Source organism: Macrotis lagotis, chromosome 3, assembly GCF_037893015.1.
Source record: "Macrotis lagotis isolate mMagLag1 chromosome 3, bilby.v1.9.chrom.fasta, whole genome shotgun sequence".
Taxonomy (NCBI): Eukaryota; Metazoa; Chordata; class Mammalia; order Peramelemorphia; family Peramelidae; genus Macrotis; species Macrotis lagotis.
The window spans coordinates 176,657,957-176,679,592 of NC_133660.1; the positions used below are offsets into that span (position 1 = coordinate 176,657,957).

Below are 21,636 nucleotides of genomic sequence, written 5' to 3' on the forward strand. Positions count from 1 at the left end.
AAAGAACAAATGAAATTGCAAATGAGAAAAGACATGCCCCACCATACTTAAAGTTGTAATGAAAATGACAGGAAAATCAAGGTTAAATATCTTAGAAATTTGGAAAAATTGAAACTAAAATGATAGCAGAAATAAACTAAGTTTCAACTGTTATAAAGTAGACTCTCTACTTTCAGCGTCAAAAAGTCAAATAGCAAATATGGTTTTAAAAACTATCCATGAAACCACTCATATTTTCTGAGAAAAATGGCCAGTTTTCACCTCTTTTTGGAAAGCTTAGGATATGACAGAGACTAGCTTGCTTTTATACACAGGAGTAACTAGGGGTGGGGAAGGCAAAGAGAAAGAAAAGCCTTAAAATGCATTTAAAAAAAAAAACAGAACAATGAAATAATACTGATTCTAAACAAAACCCTCAGATATTGTGAAATGAGGTAGATTTAGTCTCTCAAAATGCAAAGCTATGGTAATCTGACAAGTTTGTTGAAGGTGAAAGTGATTTTTCACATAACCAATAGATCTACGATCCCACAATTCCAAGTCATAGGAAATGAAACAAAATACTCCAAACCAACCCCCCACCTTAAGAGATTTCTGTTCCCCCCCCAAATGAATTGTAAGAGATGGAAGATGAGGGACCAGCAGGTAACAGTACAAGTAATAAAGGAGAGATGTTCAGTGGCAATGTAGCCAGTATTGTGATGAGGTCATGAGATGCACAAGTATTCAGCAGTAGTTGTCCATTGCTGTTTCCAACTCCATTTCTCCCTGCCATGTCTGGTAGTCTGAGCCTACTCCAGCTTTGGTCATGCAGAATTATAGACTTGTCTTTTGGTAGTAAACTTTTGGTGAGGGTCTCCAGGTCTTCATAAAATTTTTCTTTGACCTTGTTGGAGGTTCATCATGGTGGGTACATAGGCACTGAAGATTGGTGGCATAATGTTTTCTTGCAAGTGGCAATCGCATTGCTGTGAACCTGTCAGTTACTCCTTTTGGTAGACATTAAAGCTTCTCAAATTAATTCTGATTGCAAAGTCTACACCACCTTCATAGAATTCTTCATGGTGGTCATTCCAAAAAACAGGTATCCATCCCAGTTTCAACTTCAGTAAGCTGGTCTTTATTTGCCAGCCTGATTTCTCTTGATGTTATTTGGAAGCGATACCTACAGAATTCTCTCCCAATAGGAGCTTTCAGGTCTACTAGACTTAATGTTCAATGTATTTATTACCAGAGTTAACTCACTGTTTGGGAGGTTCTGAAGTAAAGTGTGGAAGAGAAGTATTAGACTGACTACCAACCTGAAGGTCTACAGAACCATTGTGCTGACCTCAGTGTTGTGTGCCTATGAAACTTGGACTATACCAGGAAACTGAATGGTTTACATATGAATTCTCTTAGGAAGAATCTCAAGATCACCTGGCAAGAGAAGATACCAGGCATTGTGGTTCTTTCTCAAATGAAACTACCAAGCATTCAAACTCTTACTACCAAGAATACAACTCTGATAGGTTAGCCACATGATTTTGTGGAGAACTCAAACAGGGTAAGTGCCCACATGGTGGTCAGAAAAATCAATACAAGAATGTTCTCAAAGTTTCTCTTAGGAACTCTGGAATGATTGCATGATTCAGGATACATACACAGGCAGAGGACCACCCAGCATGGCATGCCCTTATCAGAGAAGATACTGTGCTTTATGAGTAAAGCAGAATCATAGTAGCTGAAAAGAAATGTGAGATGCACAAATTGAGAAATCCCACCCCAATTGTTCACCTGGCCTATTTGTGCCAGACGTGCGACAAGGTATCCTGAGCTCTTATTGGTCTGATCAATCACAGTAGGACTTGTAACTTGACTCTTAACAGGGATGGCATTTTAGATCCTCTTTGAGGATAACAACCAGTGTTGTTGAAAGAGCTATGATTTGTTACTTTTCCTCTCAACTATCTTATTCATTCATATTACATTTTCCTGGAATGCTGTGAGCTCAATGTTTGGGGGAATGTTTTCTTGAGGGTTTTGAAAAGAAAATGATTTTTGGTGACTTAGCTATATGAATTAGGAAGATCTGGGGAATGGAGATGCCAGTCTGATACTTACTTTTGAGATTAAAATGAAATTTAAATTTTTAAATTTAAATTTAGTTCCCTTTGCAAATGAATGAACCACCATTATCTTCTATTCTCTTAGGAGTCTGCAGGGTTTAAGTATATAAATGTTTAAGGGAAAGAAATGCTTCTGTAAAGGAACAGTGAGAATCAAGAGCCCAAATCCTAGAAGTAAAAAAAGCTAGAAACTTTGACTCTAGGAGCAGGGTGGTTAGTAAAAAAAAAAGAAAAAATAGAGGAATCAAAGAATAAAAAAAACTGAGCCTAGCTCCATTTACATTTTTTCTTTTAATATAGGTGACTTTAAAATGTTTTAAAATAAGTTTTAATGATGCCTTTTGTTTTTATATTGCTGTTATTTATAGATGTTCATGTATACAGCCTCTTTCTAATTTCTGTCCCCTTGAGGAATGGAGCTAATCTTTACCTATACAAGGTAGAACAATTAAAAAAAAACTTGATGAAGTGACTAAGTCTTATATAGTAATTTTAACATTTATATTGGAATTAATTTTATTTGTCTGATTCTGCTAATTTCTTTCTGTATCAGTTCATACAAAACTTAAAGGCAGGTTTAGATTTTAAGATATCTTAAAACTTTCCCAGTATGGTTCCCTTTTGTTGGTTACTAGGAATAAAATGCTCCTAGAAAATTAAAATGGGTTATGTCTTTATTTCTGAGCCAGAAAGATAAAAGAACACTTGGTAAACTGCATCTTTGTACACAAGGAGTTCTAGACAAGAGCAGTGACAATAATGCCAAGAATGCAGGTAGACCAGATTTAATCCAGGTTGGATACATTCTATGTGATACCATCTGTCCTGTTACTCTGCAGGTTAAGATCTGCAACATGCTTTTCTGACAATAATTCTGAGATAGATTATACCAGTTATTATTCCCACTTTAAAGATGAATAAACAGGCTCAGAGATTTTAAGGAATTTGCCCAAGGTCATAAATCTCAAAAGGACTGGAGTCAGGGGAGGAAGCCAGGTCTCCTGATTTTCAAATCCAATATTCTTTTTCTATACCCTTTTCTGGCATAAGATATGCTCTTCACATGAATTAGAATGTCAACTTCTAATTCCATTGTCTGCTTTTATTCATTCAAAAGCCAATGGAAAAATAAAAACTCAGTAAAATGAAAACTAATATGATTCAAATCTTTCCTAAATTGCCTGATTCATTAATTCCAGACTTATCTCTTCCTCACAAAGAAACAAGGTCCCCTTTGTGAAGTAACAGTTCTAGAGATCTATGTTATTCTTTTTTTTTAGGTTTTTGCAAAGCAAATGGGGTTAAGTAGCTTGCCCAAGGCTACACGGCTAGGTAATTATTAAGTGTCTGAGACCATTTGAACCCAGGTACTCCTGACTCCAGGGCTGGTGCTTTATCCACTGTACCACCTAGCCACCCCTATTTTTATTCTTTATGCAAAGAAAAAGCACTGGAAGGAGTACCCATTACCTTCCAACCTAATTCCTGTCCCAGTTTCTATTTATCACATAAAACTGGTGGGAACCATGACTAGATTCTTTCTGAGGTTTTTAGTTCTAACTAAAATACTTTAATCCATCACCTGTCTAAGTCTACCAATATATCTAAACATTAGCTGCCAGCCAGCTGTGTGACCTATATGCATCCAAGTTTTATTATCTGCTGCTCTATGTGTGTGTGTGTGTGTGTGTACATGGTTCCAGAATCACTGGTATGCCAAGTAGTCTCCAAGACAGAGTGTAGGCTGTATTTAGACCATTATAAAGTCTACATATTCATTCCCGACATAATCTACTTATGATACTTACTTTTAAAACATCTCTAATTTTTTTCCCCAAAGCAGCCCCATTACATTTCCTGCTAATTCTGGTGAGGTTTTTTGGTTTCTATTTGTCTTTCATTCTCAAGGAGGACCAAGGCATCAGGGATCAGATACCATAACATTAAGTGAGGGAGGGCTGGACAAAGTTACCAACATCACTTTCTTCTCTGGAGCCATCTGAATCCTGTGACCAGATACAGAACAAGATCACTGGAGATGTCCCTAGATACAGTGGGAAATCTTGGTCTTTTTAAGCTAAGGTTTTCAAACAGGTCTTATTTGACTGAGGAAATGCCCATTTAGTGATTAAGGCAGAGTGATATCTTGACTTACAAATGAATTGGATTTAAGGGAGGAATAGTTGTACAAAGTAATCAGACCCTCTTTTCCCGAGTCACTGAAGACCAATGGCAGGACAAAAGTCAACTGGGGATGGCTCCTGGATGACCTTGGTGTCTTTAATGCCTGACCAAGCTCTAAATCTTCCATAGCTTCAGCTGCTTCATGGCCTCTGAAACCACTTGTTCTTCATCCACTTGTGCCAGAAAACATGTCTGGTTAAAGGTTTCAGGGTTTGAACAAACATGAAAGACTTCACTTAAAAGATCAACAAAAGAATTTAGGGACCAAAAAAAAATTTATATATTGCTATGGTTAGCAGAAGTTAGGGGAAAAAAAAGATTAGCAGCAACCACTATGAGAGGACAAGCAGTAAGGAAGTGTATAGGAGCATGAGAGGTGATCTGGAGAATCATGTTCCCCCAGAGCATACATTGATGGGGGCATTAATTCAAGAGAACAGAGGTGAGGTGGTGAGGGGTATAGCTCAAAGAGCAAAGAAGAGGTTACTAAGGAGGTAGATGAGGAACAGTTTCACCCAAGACTGAATCCTTTCAGGCTAGGGAAGGGATTTATTGTTTTGTTGATAGGGGCTTGTCTTGTGGGCAGGAATTTGCCTAGTTGGGGGGGGGTGGACAAAGTATTTCACAAGTTCATTGACCTCATCACCCTCATTCTGACTGGGAAAGTCTTCACATGCTTGTGAATAGGCATTCCCAGAATTCATTGCCAGTTTTGAGGTCCACTACCCTCAACCTGGTAGGCAGAGGTGAGAGTTGAGTGAATCAGGTGGACACCAAAGGTGAATAAGCATCCCTGAAAAGGAGTCAGCATGCCTTCACACCAGAACTACCAGTCCTCCTGAAAATTCCATTCATCCCTGAATGGAGCTAGATTTTAAGAAGTAGAAATGAGGTGAGAGACCATTCAATGCTTGGAAGACAGTTTGTATAAGTGCAAAGAAGGTAGTGATTGGGGTACCAGGAGTGTTGTGGAAAGATTATTAGATAATTTGACTAGATCTCTGAGATATAAGAGCTGGAGATATCTGCAAAGACAGGTGGAAGCAAGGTGATAAAGAATGTGTAAAAATAAACTGTTTTTTTCTAATTACATGGAAAGACAATTTTTAATATTCACTTTTAAAAAATTTTGAATTCCAAATTTTCACTCATCCTCCCTCACCCCCCCCACGCCAAGATAGCAAGCAATTTGATATGTTATAAATGTTATGAAGGATTTTAAATATCAAAATATGGAATTCACATTTTATCCTGGAAGAAAAAGCTAAAAAAACTTCTTGGCAGGACCATGACATACAGGGTCTTAACTATTTTTTTAGGAATATCTGTCTGGCAACCAATTAGGAATGCTACTGTGGTAGTTCATGTGAAAGGCAATGAAGGTTTGACCTGTGATGTGAGTTGTGAAGTGAAGTAGAAGTGACAATTCTAGAAGACTTAATTGGCTTTGAGCTTTGATGGAAAGGGGAGAATCAAGGATGGATTAAAGGTTATGAACTTAAGTGACTAGAAAGTTAGAGATACACTTGGCAGAAGGAAGTTAAGAAGAAGATGAGTTTGGAGGAAAAACAATGAGTTTGTCTTGGATATGCTGAGTTTAAGATGCATATAACATCTAAGTACAGAAGCCTAAAAGACAGATGAGTTTAGGGAGTTAGTTAGATTGGGTATCTACAGATCTTATTGGAACTGTTTTTTGCTGTTTTACTACCTAAAACATTATTTTAGTGGGTTTGATATTTGGCTAAATGGTCATTCCAATTTAATAGTTGGTATATATCCATATATTATTCTTTACATTTATATAATATTTTGTAATTTAAAAACTTTTTTTCATGTTGCTATCATGCCTTAATCACCAATCTTGTGAAATAGATTAAATGGAAACTAATGTTAGTTTTAACTATTTGTAATAAAATATTTAATAATAAAATTTTAACAATTTTATTGTTCCTTCAAGAAGTTCCATTTTTTAATCCTTGCAACAAACTTGTGATATGGGTAAAATGAATATCTTTATCTCCATTTTACAGATGAAGAAACTGAAATAAGACAAACTTGAAAAAAAATCACTCAGCTAGAGAAATATTTTTGTCCAGGAACCAAGTATTTTGCTTCCTAATACATTTTTAATATATTTATTTTTCCAACTATAAGCAAAGATAGTTTCCAACATTCATTTTTTGTGTGACTTTGCCTTCCACATATTTCTCCCTCCCTTCCTTCTCTACCCCCTCCCTTTAACCTAGGATAATCTGATATAAGTTATACATGTATAACTGTGTTAAACATATTTCATATTGTGAAAGAAGAATCAGAACAAAAGGGGGGGCAGCTAGGTGGCACAGTGGATAGAGCACCGGCCTTGGAGTCAGGAGTACCTGGGTTCAAATCCGACCTCAGACAGTTAATAATTACCTAGCTGTGTGGCCTTGGGAAAACCACTTAACCCCATTGCCTTGAAAAATCTAAAAAAAAAAAAAAAAAAAAAAAAAAAAAGAACAAAAGGGGGAAAACTCAACCAGAAGAGGGGAAAAAAACAAAGCATAAAACGATCTGTATAGACAGACTCCATTGCTCTTTCTTTGCATTACACTTACTTTTTTTTCTTTCCTTTTTTTAGTAAGGTAATTATTTAAGTGTCTTAGGCTCGATTTGAACACAGTTCCTCTTGATTCCAGGGCTGGTGCTCTATCCACTGAGCCACCTAGCTGCCCCTATAATGACTTCTCTAAAAGATATCTCTTGCCTCATCCTTGTAATTTTATAGTAATATAATAACATTAATACTTAATTCTTTGTAAATGTTTAGCATAGAGCCTGGCATGAAGCAGGTACTTAATGTTTATTAACTGACAACAGTAATAGCATAATAACTAATCCTAAACTAAAAAACTATCATATTAATATAGTCATATAGAAACTGAAAAATGTATAGGAAAGTATGCTCTATTTATACATTAATCTTTGTTTCTGTTATCCTTTGTTCAAAGATTCTGATAATCTATTGTGCTCTTTTTATTTTATTATTTGGTGATATAATATTCTGAAGAAGTTTAAGACAATACACTATTTAATGGGATCAGCAATTAGAGGTAGTATAGGCTTTAGAGAACCTTTAAACTAATTAAGTTATGGAGTAACAGCATGGATTATATCTTTGAGAAGTAGTTTTTCTGAGAATTATTTTTAGGAGATGTCACTGGCATAAACAAGATTTATATACAAGGATGACATGGTGAATTTCATTTCATTAGAGGCAGCTACTGAAAAATCAATGCTATAAAATGTAGGCTGAATGATTAAAAGTCTAATTAAAGTATCATGCTCTAAAATATGGTGGGAACAAGAATTCTAATTAATCCTTTTTATCTTCTTTACCAAACTATTGCACCCCAGATAAAAAAACAGAAAGAGGCAGTCTACAAAGTAACAATTAGAAGTCAAAATATTTTTGAAAAGAAATCTAAATTAAATCTTGAATTATTTACAAATGTACAAGGATATATTCCTGCCACTCATCACTTCATCAAAAGACTGCCAAGGATTTAACAGTTTATGAATTCACTGATTGAACATATTATCAATTTAAGTATGGTAGAATTGGGAACCTCACCAAATCTACCTCACCCCTATACTATATATGGAACTGATGGCAATTGAATAGAGGATACAGATAGGAATAACTGGTCTAGACCTCAATCCATACAGAAGATATCCATCCATTACAAGAAAAGTCTAATAAATTTTCAAAATACCTGGAAGATCCTCATCTAAGGTCATCCCTGGATGACTACAGGTCCCACAGGGTGCTTGCTGACCTAGGCCCTTATCTCTTCTCTCTTTAAACTACTTCACTTGTTCTTTTCAGCTGCCATGGATTTAAATACTGTTTCTTTGTTGACGATGTTCAAGTCCACCTATCCTGTCCCATTTATCTCTTCTGCCCTCCATTCTCACATTTTCATCTTCCTTTCAGATAGCTTGAGCTGACTTCTAGAAGACAAATTCAACATGTCCAAAACTAAACTCATTATCTTGTCCCCTAAATATCTTCCCTAGGGCAGCTAGAGTGCCAATCTGGAATCAGAAAGACTCATCTTCTTGAGTTCATATCTGGCCTCAAATACTTACCAGTTGTTTGATTCTGGGCAAGTCACTTAAACCTGTTTGCCTCAGTTTCCTCAACTGTAAAATGAGCTGGAAATGGAAATGACAAACCACTTCAATAGCTTTGCCAAGAAAACCCTAAATGGGATCACAAAGAATTGGACATAACTCAATATGACTGAACAATAAAGAATGAAAATGAAGACTACAGAGAAGCATAGAAAGACACCAACCAATACAAGGTAATTAGAACCAAGAAATCAATTATTGCAAACATTTAAATGGAAAGAACAACAAAAACAACAATTGAAAGAGAGCATTATATAATTAAATGTCCAAGTTTGGTTCCAAAAAAGAAATGAGAATATACCTCCTTCTCTACTTTATGAGGAAGCAGGCTATACTTCAAAAAATATCACAATTTATTGATGTGTTGGTTGATTTACTAAACTGCTTCCCTCACCCCCCACCCCTTCTCTCTTTTTTTATTTGATATAAAGGAAGGTTCAAAATTTTTTTGACAATTGTCATGGACTATGTATGGCAGTTCCAAATGGATCTCTTATTTGTGAATAACTCATTGATGATAAAATCAAGCCTCAAAATTGTATGAGGTCTCCTAAAAATCCACACAAGAAAAAGCTAAATGAATGAAGAATGCCTGTTTTTCAGATTATGATATACAATGAGACAGGTAGCCTGTTGAGTAAGTCCATAATTATGACCATATCAAAGACTAGGTCCTGATGATTCAACCCTTTCAGCAACACAATTCTTGCCCTGGGGCCCCCATGGTTAGATTAGCATCTCATTTGGTCCAATATTTTACATGGGGCCCAGACAATTTTTCCTCTTTCTAACAAAACCTCTTTTGTGTCCTACATTTCCAAACTCTATATTTCTAGAAATATTATCAAATAAACCAATATTCCTTCCTGGCTTCATTCACCATCCCAGAATAGCTCTCCTTGGCCACCATTCTTATACCTCTGATAAACTTATTCGACACTTCATTTCTTCAGGCTATCAAAATGGCAGGTGACCCAAAGAGTAAAAATTCATTGTAGGCATAGGTAATAGTTTAGTGCTAATTATGACTTATACCAAAAATGGTATCCAAGAAAGCTATTACTCAGGAAGTATATAAAAAGGAGGAAAACTGATCATATGAACCAGAACAAAGAATAATATTTTGACAACTTGACTGCTGCACTTGAATCCATTTAATGTTATGGAACATACAAGAAAGCTTCTAGCATGTTTGAAAGATCAGTTACATGGGAACAGGAACTGACTCTATAACTAACAGATCTGGGTTCAAATTCTCCTCTGTTGCAAAACGACTTTGAGCAAATCACTCTACCTTTTGCAGTCTCAGTTTCCTCATCAGTAAAATAACTGGGCTAAATAACCTCTGAAGTTATTCTAAACCTGTGATCCTGTAATATTCTATGAAGGATTTATGAGAGGATACAATCAAAAATTGCAAAACCCTAGATGGCTACCAGTTGCACTATTGAAAAGTATCTGCACTGATGAAATCCTCCATCCACTGAAGTACTGAAGAATAATTTATTTCTTTTATTTCTATTAGAGGGATTTGTATCCATTTTTGGATGATGACTACATTTAGCAGTCTGTCAAAGTCTACTAATTCCTTCTCAAATAAACATATTTATGTGCATAAAATAAAATAAGATAAGTTGATCAACAAACATTTATGAAGTGCTTCAGGCATTGTGCTAAGCACTGGGAACACAAAGGAAAACTAAAGGAGTCTCCACTCTCAAAAAGCTGAAAATATAATGGGGGAACAACATATAAACAGCTCTATGCAAACAGGATATATATGGGATAAATCTGAAATAATCAACAGAGCAGGCAGTGACAATGTTTTTTAGTTGTTTCTCAGTTTTGCCTGAGTCTTTATGACCCCATTTGGGATTTTCTTGACAAAAATGCTGGAGTGGTTTGCCATTTTCTTCTCCAGTTTATTTTATAGATGAGGAAACAGAGATATAAAGAGTTAAGTAACTTGTTCAAGATTAAAGAGCTAGTAAGAGCCTGAGGTCAGATTTGAGATAATTTTCCTACTCCAGACTTGGTGCTTTCTTTATTCATTGGACTACCTACCTGCCCATTAAGAAAGTCTCCTTCTTGGAACAGTGGTATCAAATTCAAATAGAAATGGGGGCCATTAATCTATATATTAAGATTCCCTGGGAGATTTACATACATACGTGTGTGTGTATGTGTCTATATATGTCTACACATATATATGGGGGCCACTAACATATATATATATATATATATATATATATATATATATATATATATATGTATGAAGAACCCTGAGGGATCTTACATATACATATATGCCACTGTGTGAACTAGGCAAATCAAAACCTCCCTTAAAATGAGTAGATAACACATTGTTTTCTTTTTTTTTTCTTTTAGGAAAAATAAAATCTTATGATAAAGTTTAGTAAAAAAGTAAATAATAGTGTTATAGTAATATATATATATATATAATATACAACATATAGTACATATATACACATATTTATAAGTATATATATGTGTGTATGTATATATGTATATATGTGTTTATATATACTTCTCTGGCAACTCAGAATTTTAGAATTTAAAAGGACCTCAGTGTACTAGAATATTTAGAATAAGAGTAGGTTTGACAATCTGGATCTGCCACCTGACAGCTGTGTGAACTCTCCAAGGCAAAACCTCCCCTATAATGAGTAGAAGACATACAGTTTTCAATGTTTGGATTATTTTTTTTCTTTTTAGAAAAAATAAAATTTTACTTATGGTAAAGTTTAGTAAAAAAAGTAAACAATACTAGTATTATAGTAATAGAATAATATAGCAAAAATAAAAAATAAAAAATTCATTTCTTCATATTTCCTAATACTGTAAAAGGGAAAACTATAAACAATAGTCAATGATTATTAGGAAACGATTATATGATCTAATGGGGAAAAATCATAGTTTAAATAGTTGAAATACACAGATATCCCAAAATTAACTTTCACAAGTTCCTATTTGAAAAAAGACTCACTGTTATTTTCAACTTAATGAAGAGGGATTAGCTTGTAATTAATAATTTACTGGGCTTCATCTTCATCTTATGAAAAACAGGACACTGAAAAGTAATAATGTAATTATGCCTTGAATAATCAAAAGAAAAGTAGACTTTACATTTGTGCAAATTTCCAACATCAATCCCTTCTTAGGAAAATAAATAATTGAACCATCAAAGAAAAAGGAGGAAGAAAAGCCAGAAAGAAAAGAAAGCAGAATATTTGCTGATATTTTAGTTTGAAAAATAAAACTTTTAAGAGTAGAAATCAAGTTATTTAAATACTGTTTAATGATGGATTATACTAAATATTTAAATAAATTTTCTTTACTCAGAGTAACTAGAAATTTATAATCCAAGTATTTAAATGAAGAATTGAACTGAATCTTCAAATTAGATTTAAAATTCTAGTTAACATTTAATATTTAATACTGTGATTAAGAAACCATATCGTTTGAAAGGTTTTGACACTTCACTTTACAAGTAATTTGTGTATAAATTATTTGTATAAATACCTGGATTTGAAAAATGTTTAATTCCAAAATTTGTTGTCTATTTTTCAAATGGCACCCCAAACCTTCCTTCTTCCCTGTTTCATCCATTTAAATATCAATATTTCCTTACTTTCCACTCAAGACTGCCACACCAACTGTGCTTCTGGGTGTGGACATACTAGCAACAAAATTCCACTGCCGAGCCTGAGGGTCCCATCTCTCCACTGTATTCAGGTAGCTCCAGCCATCATGCCCACCTACAGCATACATAGGCCCTTCTAGTACAGCAACACCTGTGAAGAGGTTAAAAAAAACCAAATCATCTAAAAACTGCTTCTAAAGATCAGAAAACTTAAAAATTAAACATTTAAGTGCATTGACATCCTAAAATTCTTAAGAATTTATGTTAACATGACTGCTGATCAACTATAATTCTGGTAAGGAAGTAGAAACAATGGCAATAGTGATTATGGTATTAACAACAACAACAAAAATCAGTCCATTTTGGGATAGTAAATGTTGCTATACATGTGATAACTATTTCATTTGATTTTTAAAATAAAATTTCAACTGATTTTTTTTTAACCTCACTATCACTTACCACCCTGACCACACACAGACTCTACTTTCTCCCCTGGCCCACCACTGTTGACCAAAAAAACATAGTCAAGCAAAGCAAATCAACACACTGGACATATCTAACAATACATGTCTCAGTCTCCTCCTCTAATTAATCCCCACTTTGTTAAAAGGTAGGAGAGCACAGTTCATCTAGTATGATGCAAATACCTCTAGTTTTCATTCCTGCTTACTATGGTTTTGATAGAAGACCTAGAACAACATGAACCATAATCCTAGACCCACACAAACACTTGTAAACATCTCTACTGCTCACAAAGAGAAGAGAGCTGACCTCTGCACACCTTGCAGGCATTCTTCATGACTAATCTTCTTGGTCTCTTCCCTGTATTTAGGCCATTCCTTAGCACAGTCTTACTATATTGATCAAATACAAGCTGGTTTAATTGAGAATAGAATAAAGCCCCTTTCTCATTGTTAAGGTGCCCTGAGCATCTGGCCAGAAGTGCCAATGCAATGAACTCTCTTCTGTTTCTGTATTTCAGACCAGGTCTGGTCATGGGTTCTATATCTATCATTTAAGGACCACTTGGCTAAATTCTGAGAGGCTCATTATGGACATAAGAGAATTTCTGGCTTAACTTTCTTACCACTGTTTGCTTAAGATAAGCAGGTCACATAGTTAACTAGAGTCTACAACATCAAGCTTATGAGCCATAGGTTTTTTTGTTAACTGACTAGTTTCCTCTTTTACATGATATAAATCTTCTGCCATCTGTTCTTTGATTTGTAAATCATTTATCTTCCCTTTTTTACTTTTTGAAATTCTGTTGTACTCATTCTGCTTATGTAAACTAAAACCTATACAATATTGTTGAAACTGATGGTCTGGACTCCCTTATTTTTGTAAACAGTGATGTCTATGCTCTGAGTGTAATAAACCAGATTTTTCTCTATCTCTGTGTTGTTGATTTTTATGACTGCCTGCAATCATGAAGATCAATAGATCTTCAATTTTTTATCATAGATATCAAGTAACTAGCCAAGAAATGTTGAATTTGAACTCATCAAACCATCTACTAAATTGTGCAGGATTTACCCATAGTGACGCCTGAGTAAGATAATGAAGCGAATTTTTATAAAATAAGTTGACTTGTTATACTTACCAAGGCCATGCCGGTGTGTGGACATAGGTGGCATCACACTCCAAGTTTTTGTTTTGGGATTATAACACTCTACAGTATTCAAGGTCTTTAGTCCATCTCTACCACCAACAACATAAAGTTTGTCATCCAATACTGCAACACCAAACTGTAATCTCCGCCCATTCATATTAGCTACTGGAGTCCACATATTTGTACGGAGATCGTATTTTTCAATGCTCGTTGCTCCTTAAAGGTAACATACCAAAATTATTTTTAATTATATTTCAACATAATTGGAGCTTTAACTGAGCTATTCATATATATATATATATATATATATATATATATATATATATATATATATATATATTTATTTATTTATTTATTTAGCATTTACTGTAAATATCTAAGAAATTTTATGTAAATACTTAAAATCTTTGAGGATATTTTCAATATCTACAAATATATTCATTAATATTTATATCCACAAGCACAATATCATATATAATAAAAATAGTAAAGTATTTATAATAATATCAGAAAATGAACAAATTTTCTAGTTCCTAGGAAATGATACATAAAAAGATTTGGGTTTTCCAAAATGAATTCTCTGAATTTTTTTTCCTCTACTCAAACTCAAGTGTGATGGCAACAGATCACAAATTCCCTGACATTCAGATACATTATATGACTTTTTAAAGGCATCTCCTAAATAATATAAATTTCCTGACATTTTTCTTCTCTACTCCAAGAAATAGGTCCAGATAAATTATGACTATTATAATTTACCACATAATTATTGATTTGTGACTGCTTATAGTATGACCTTTTTTCAAAAAGAATATATTTGCTATTTAGAACTTTTATAAATAGTGATTACTAAAGGATGTATTAAATGCTCTCACATTTATACATAGCTTTATTAATAAGATACTTTTTCATCTAATATTAGAATCCTTCTATCATCTCTGGCCTTCTCTCTTTATGCCTTTCTATCCAGACAAACAAGGCTAGCATTTTAAGTCCAAAACAAAGTTTCAAGAACTTTTATCAAAGGAACTTTGTCCTTAAACTAGTGAAAACAACCAAACCAAATTTGATCCTGTTAACAGCCAAACAATTTAAAGATAGAATCACTGGGAATACCATCCTCATGTCAACTGTTTATTATCCTGCACACCTAAGTGGTTTTTAATTTTTTTTGGTTTATTTTATATTATTACAATAATCTGATTGTGAGAGTAAACATATACCCCCCCCCCCCAAAAAAAGATGAGAAACCTCAAGAATAGTGAAAAAGAAAAAAAAAAAACATACTTCAGTATGTGTTTAGACTTCAATGTCTCTGTCTCTGGAATGAATTGCCTTCTTTATCATGACTCCACTAAAGAAACTGCTTCAATATCTTCCCCAAAATTGCTATTACTAGCTGTATTTCCCTCCACTCTCTATTCCTCCCCACTCTAATTTATTCTATTCTCTCTCTCCTTTCATCCTGTCCCTGTTCAAAAGTGTATTCTGAGTACCTTCTCCCATGATCTTCCCTCTCTTCTATTACCCATTTCCCCCCCCTTCCCTCCCCCCATTCCCCCTCATCCCATCCCTTTCTTCTCATTTTTCTCTAGGGTAAGGTATTAAGTGTGTAAGGTATTCCATATTAAGTGTGTATGGTATTTCCTCTCTAAGCCATTGCTGATGAGAATGAAAAGGCTCACTCATTCCCCCTTGCCTTCCCCCTTTCCACTCCATTGATAAAGCTTTTACTTAATTCTTATGTGAAATATCATAGCCCCTTCTTCCTCTCCTTTCCCTTGCTCCCAGTACTTTCCTTTATCACCCATTGACCCCATTTTATTATTATATCATCATATTCAGCTCCTTCCTGTGCCTTGTCTATATATGCTCCTTCTAACTGCTCTTATGAATGAGAAAGTTCATATAGTTATCCATATCTTCTTTCCATTCAGGAATACAAACAGTTCAACATTATTAAGTTCTTCATTGTTAGTCCTTCTCATCCACCCCCTCTATAGTTCACCAGAGTTCTGTACTTGAAGATAAAACTTTCTGTCCAGCTCTGGTTTTTTCAATAGGAAAGTTGGAAAGTCCCCTGTTACATTGAAAATCCATTTTGTTCCCCTGAAAATCAATGTTCAGTTTTGCTGGGTAGTTGATTCTCAGTGGTAAACCAAGATCTTTTGCCTCCTGGAATATCATATTCCAAGCCCTATGAGCCCTTAACATAGATGCTACCAGATGCTGTGTAATCCTGGCTATTAGAGCCATGGTAGTTGAATTGTTTGTTTCCAGTAGCTTTTAGAAATTTCTCTTTGACTTGGGAGCTCTGGAGTTTGGCCATAATATTCCTGGAAGTTTTTCTTTTAGGATCTCTTTCAGGAGGTGACCAGTGATTCCCACAATTTCTATTTTACCTCAGCTTCTAGGATCTCAGGGCAATTTTGCTGTATTATTTCTTGAAAAATGAAGTCTAGTTCTTTTCCTAGTCATGATTTTCAGGAAGCCCAATAATTTTTAAATTATCTCACTTGAATCTGTTTTCGAGGTCAGTTGTTTTTCCAATAAGATATATTTTACCTTTTCTTCTAATTTTTGTGTTTTTTGGGAATAGTTTTATTTCTTCCTGATTTCTCACAAAGTCATCAGCTTCCTTTAGTTCCATTCTGCATTTGAAGGAATTATTTTCTTCAGAGAGCTTTTATATCTCCTTTTCCAGCTGGCCAACTCTGCATTTTAAGGCATTCTTCTCCTCATTTGCCTTTTGTGTTGTTTTTTCCCTTTGGCCTAAACTGGTTTTTATCATATTATTTTCTTCAGTATTTTTTGTATTTCTTTCACCAAGCTGCTGATTTGGTTTTCATGATTTATCTGCATCGCTCTCATTTCTTCTCCCAATTTTTCCTCTACTTCCCTTAATTGCTTTTCAGTCTTTTTTGAACTCATCTATAATATAAGCCCATTTTCTATTTCTCTTGGATGTTTTAGGTATCGAACCTTTGATTTTGTCATCTTCTGAATCTTCCTTGGGATTAAAGTAATTTTCTGTGGTCAGATTCTTCTTCTTCTTCTTCTTCTTCTTCTTCTTCTTCTTCTTCTTCTTCTTTAAAGTTTTTTTTTGCAAGGCAATGAGGTTAAGTGGCTTGCCTAAGGCCACATACATGGATCATTATTAAGTGTATGAGGCCAGATTTGAACTCAGGTACTCCTGACTCCAGGGTTGGTGCTCTATCCACTGTACCACCCTGTTGCCCCTTCTTTTTTCTTTTGTTTGCTCATTTTCTAAGCCTATGATTGATTTATCGCACTTCCAAGGCTTTGGGGATTTTGGGGGGATAGCCCACAGGGACCTTAATTCTTCCAGGTCTTATGAGAGACTTTGACTGCTCTCTTGCCTATGCTTTGGTATAGAGATGACCACTGGCCCTCCCCTCTACCCTGGAGCTGTGAGGAGAGTCCCTGCTAAGCTATGGTGGTAAGAGAGCCCAAACTGCAGCTTGTCTGGGCGTGTGGGCAAACAGCCAAATCCTGCCCCAGGGAGAGCATAGACTTCTGCAGTCTCCCCTGAACCCCTTACTGTCTGTGGGCTGCACTCTGTTGGTGCAGGCTGGCTTCCCCCGATTCCTGCTGTGGGTTCTCACTGCCTGGGCCAGGTCTTCTGGAAACTGCCCCCTCTGCCACATACTCAGGTATCCCCAGGGATCTGGGCACTTGGCCTGGCTGAGCTGCAGCTGCGGCTGCAGTGGCTTTTCCCAACCCCCGGTCCCAGTGAAACAGACCTTTCCTACAAAACTTCTAAGTTCATTTGGACTGGGAAATTGTATCACTCAGTCTTTCTATGATAAGTTCTGCCCTTCTAAATCATAATTTGATAGCTTTTGGAGTTTTTTGGGTAACCAGTTTCCAGGATTTCCTGCCTTCATGCAGCCATCTTGGCTCTGCCCCCCCCAACTAAGGGGTTTTAATTGTTTTTCATGATTTCGAGGTTAATATCCCTAAACTAGCCAATCTTCAAAATTATAACTTCAATAAGTGTACAGTGGACCAGGAATGCAAAGCTTGTCATCACCCAGTTAATAAACCTTCACAGTAGCACATGTTCCTCATCCTATTTAGCCCATTACAATGACTAAATATTCGCAAGGATAGCTTCTCCATAAATGAATTAATGACCTAGAACTCCTAGAGAAGACATTGCTTTCCTGAACAAAAATGGAAAACTGGGAAACCTTCTTTAGAGTTATTCTTCCCCTACTCTCCCCACCCACCTCCCTGCCACCTCACATAGTGCTTCAATTATCCTGTTCCAATTACCCCCTCTGAGGTGTCAATTTTGGTTGTCCAATTTTTGCTTTCTTTCTCCCTATTCAACATAGACAAGTTTTTGTTCACTTGAAGAAGTATTTGCTGCTAAATATAGAATTAAATAGGTAGAAGAACTCAATTCTTCTGTTCCTATAAACCCTCAAATCCTAAAGAAATAGTTATTACTTCCAAGTTACAGAGTGCGTTACTTTCAGAGGCAAATTGGGTCTTGAGCCAACTCCAGGATAATTTGCTTTATCTAGAATGGACCCTTCTAGGATTCCTCATTAAATTAAATAAAATTCTGGCAGATGAAATGCACTGCCCTAAGTTCAAAGGAAGAAGAAATTACTGTGTTCTAAAGTGACCATACTGTGTTCTGAAGTGACCAAGGCTTCTTGGAGGTGATGAGATTTTATTATAATCTAATCCCATCTAGCATAACAAACATTCATTTAAACACCTACTGGTGCTGGTTACAAAGATAAATAAGAGCCTGCTCTAATGAAATGAATAACCTCACAAGAAACCATGACATGAAGAATTTCAAATGCAAATTAGATTATGGTCTATTCTGGTCTTTAATGATCATGATTAAGTGAAAAAGAGTGGAAGCAAAGTACCCAGACATTTAAAGGATGAGTAATATTTGGAGTATTGGAAAGGAGTTTAAAGGATTGGAAAGGAGATGAAAGCCACAGAGGAAAATAAGAATTTTTTAAATCAGCTAATCAACTAATAGTGGTCCTATTAGAAGGAAGAACTTCCACAGAAGGAAGGTCAAGAAATAAAAAACAGACCAATTTAGCTGGAATGGATTTCTATAATGGCATAATGGAAGAAAATAGGACACTCAGTAGTACAATGAACAGAGCACCAGTCCTGGAGTCAGGAGGACAAGTTTGGCCTCAACTGTGTGACCCTGAATATCTCCAAAAAACAGTAAATGAGGGTCATATTATGTAGCTTTTAAAGTCAAGTTAAAATTTTCAGGTAAGAAGAATAAATTCAAATTTTTGAGCAGAGCAATATGTTGAAAGCACTATTATATCTCTATATGTGTGTGTCTGTCTGCAAAAGTCTGTGTATATATAAATCACGCTTGGAGATTGGGTCAAGCTTTAGCAGTTAACAATAGATAAGTATTGTTTTTCTTCTATTCATGACTACTATTCCCTATTACTTATTATATTATTTGAAAAGCTTCTCCCAGACCAAAGAGATGCATGATTCACTCTTAAGTAGGAGAGTCATGGTTCCAGGTGCTTTCTGGTTCTGTGTAGTTCTTTCTTAGTTGAAGCACTACTAGATGCAAAGTCATGTGATATTTAACTAGTCATCTGGAGAAGTCAAAGCATTTCAGTGGTAATTCTTCAGAGTAGTAGTACCTGGGCCTTGTTTAGAGGGAAGAGGTAGGAGCCATCTACTAGAACCTGCAGTAACCCCCTTTAGCACTCTGCAGTCTAGACCTGTCCCCTGAAGGTAGGTCTGTAATAATCTGGCAAGTTTCACTAGTAATAGTGAAAGCAGCTTGGGCAGTAGTATTAGTGCTATTTGATGAATATTTTTAGTCACTAAAGAAGTAACTTTCAGCATTCACACTAAATAAGATAACATTTCTGGGTTTTCTCCAACTAGGAAATAATCATGTTTACCCAAAATGCCCAAATTCACCTGGCAGATGTGGTTGAGGGGCAAGGGAAGGAGAAAAGTAAAAGCTAGAAGACAGAAGTGATTGTCCAGCTTTCCCAAAATCACTGACCCTTGTTCAAGTTTTTTAGGTTCCTTGCTTTCCTTGGTAACTCAATAGTTAAGAACTGATACATACACTTGTGCCTGCTGCTTGGCCCTACTTGATATTAAAGAGCACATCTGAAACCTTCTGACTCTTGAATAGGGAGGAGAGCTGCCCAAAAGCCTCACTTTTCCCTGCCTACCAACTCTGAGTAACTGGTGGAATGAGGAATTGGCAGTAGAAAAAATCTCCCTTACCCTTAATGAATTTCAACCAGTGGAAATGATTTCTCAAAGGGCCACAAATTAGAGGAGTTTTTCCTATCATAGATAAAGAGCAGGGCAATATATACTATGTTGGTATGTTTCTCTTGACTAAACTCTGTTAATGAGTACAATCTGTTTCTTCAAGGAGACTTTTTAATAAGAAGAGGGATGGCATCAATTCCAAGGAGATGGAGCTCAGGGAACATATAAAAGATGACTTAATGTGATAGAACAGGATTCTAGAGTTAGGATTTTGACCTTTCTTCCTGTCACTTTGTTGTCTAAAAAAGAAATAAGTTTTTCTCCTTTTCTCTCACTTCTGTCTGTGGAACAGTTAGGTGATCTCTGGGACTACATTCAGGGCTCTCTCACTTTCAAGCAGTTGTAAAGATGTAGTGGTCTGACTTTGCAGCCTATTTTCTCATTTCTCTACTGCTATCCCAGAAGCTGAGAAGTCAACATGCCTTTGAATTCCACTGATTCTTAGTACAAATAATAAAAGATAAAAATAGTTAATATTTTTCTCATTTTATCCTCACAATAAACCTCAGAGGTGGGTGGTATTCCTATCTTCAATTTACAAATTGAATGTTTCTTAATTGGTATGGGCACTATTATACAAGTAATTGGCTAAGGAAAGGAGGCTTAGATTTATTGATTAAAGCAATCAATTATATGCTAATATCAAGGGGTTTTTTTTGTTCTACAATATAAAGAAGCCTTCTTTATAATACCTTTAGTTGAATCCATTCCTCCAACAGCAAATAGAGTGCCAACAGTTGACTTTCTAGGTTTTGTGCGAGGACTTTGCAACATTGGTCGTCTCTCTGGTAACAAATGGTATTTCATTGCTTCCATAATAAGCTTCTGACATTCAATGTCATCCCGAAAGAGTGGATTATTTTCCATATCAGCAAGGAACTAAGAAAAAGTATGCCAAATGATAAGCAAATTAAAAAATATGTAATTGACAAAAAATAGTATTGTCATATTTTAAAATTACAACTAAACAAGCATTAAAAAAAGAAGAGGCTCAAATTTACATTTGCAAAATTCACAATTAAATTTTTTTTTTAGAAAAATTATCATTGAGGAAGATGTTACACTGGAAATTTGATTTGAGAAGATTCCTATCAAATATTCCTCCCTTAATACATTTTTTCCCTCCATCAAAAAATGAGAGAACATTTAGCTTTACTATATTCAAAAGTTCTAAGGAAAAGCCTCTATTCATTCTCAGAAGGTACTAACCTAAAATGGCACCTACTGTTTTCTTAAGGGGTGAAAAGTAGAAAACTTCAAATGTCATATATTCCAAAAATAAAAAACCCTTCCATATACATACTTAAACAATTACATAATTCTAAAGATTTTATTTGAATTGGATAAGATGATTACTGAAGTCCCTTTTAAACTCTGAAACTCTATGATTCAAGTGATATTAGCTACAATTTAATGAAATTCAATAAAACTCCAAGAATGGAGTTCGTAAAGTCTGGTAGGTAATGATCTCTACAGGAACTCAGAGAACTGTTCCAAGAAATATCTTAGAATGAAGATTCCAAAGGTGAGGGCCAATTCAATTCCAACAGTAGAGA

The 21,636-nt window shown here is 35.3% G+C and overlaps 1 protein-coding gene across 7 annotated transcripts in view; it reads right to left on the minus strand.

Moving 5' to 3' along the window:
- The window catches only part of KLHL5 (kelch like family member 5), a 144,384-nt gene that overhangs the window by 12,706 nt on the left and 110,042 nt on the right, over positions 1–21,636 (minus strand). For 6 of the 7 annotated variants that reach the window (XM_074229630.1, XM_074229628.1, XM_074229627.1 and 3 more), the window contains 3 exons: positions 20,773–20,959; positions 13,739–13,963; positions 12,124–12,286 (listed from right to left, as the gene is read on the minus strand). In XM_074229630.1, the coding sequence (XP_074085731.1) occupies positions 12,124–12,286; positions 13,739–13,963; positions 20,773–20,959 (575 nt within the window). Of the gene's footprint in view, positions 1–8,426; positions 8,541–12,123; positions 12,287–13,738; positions 13,964–20,772; positions 20,960–21,636 lie in introns of all 7 variants that reach the window. The other variant, XR_012477051.1, reaches the window with a different exon arrangement.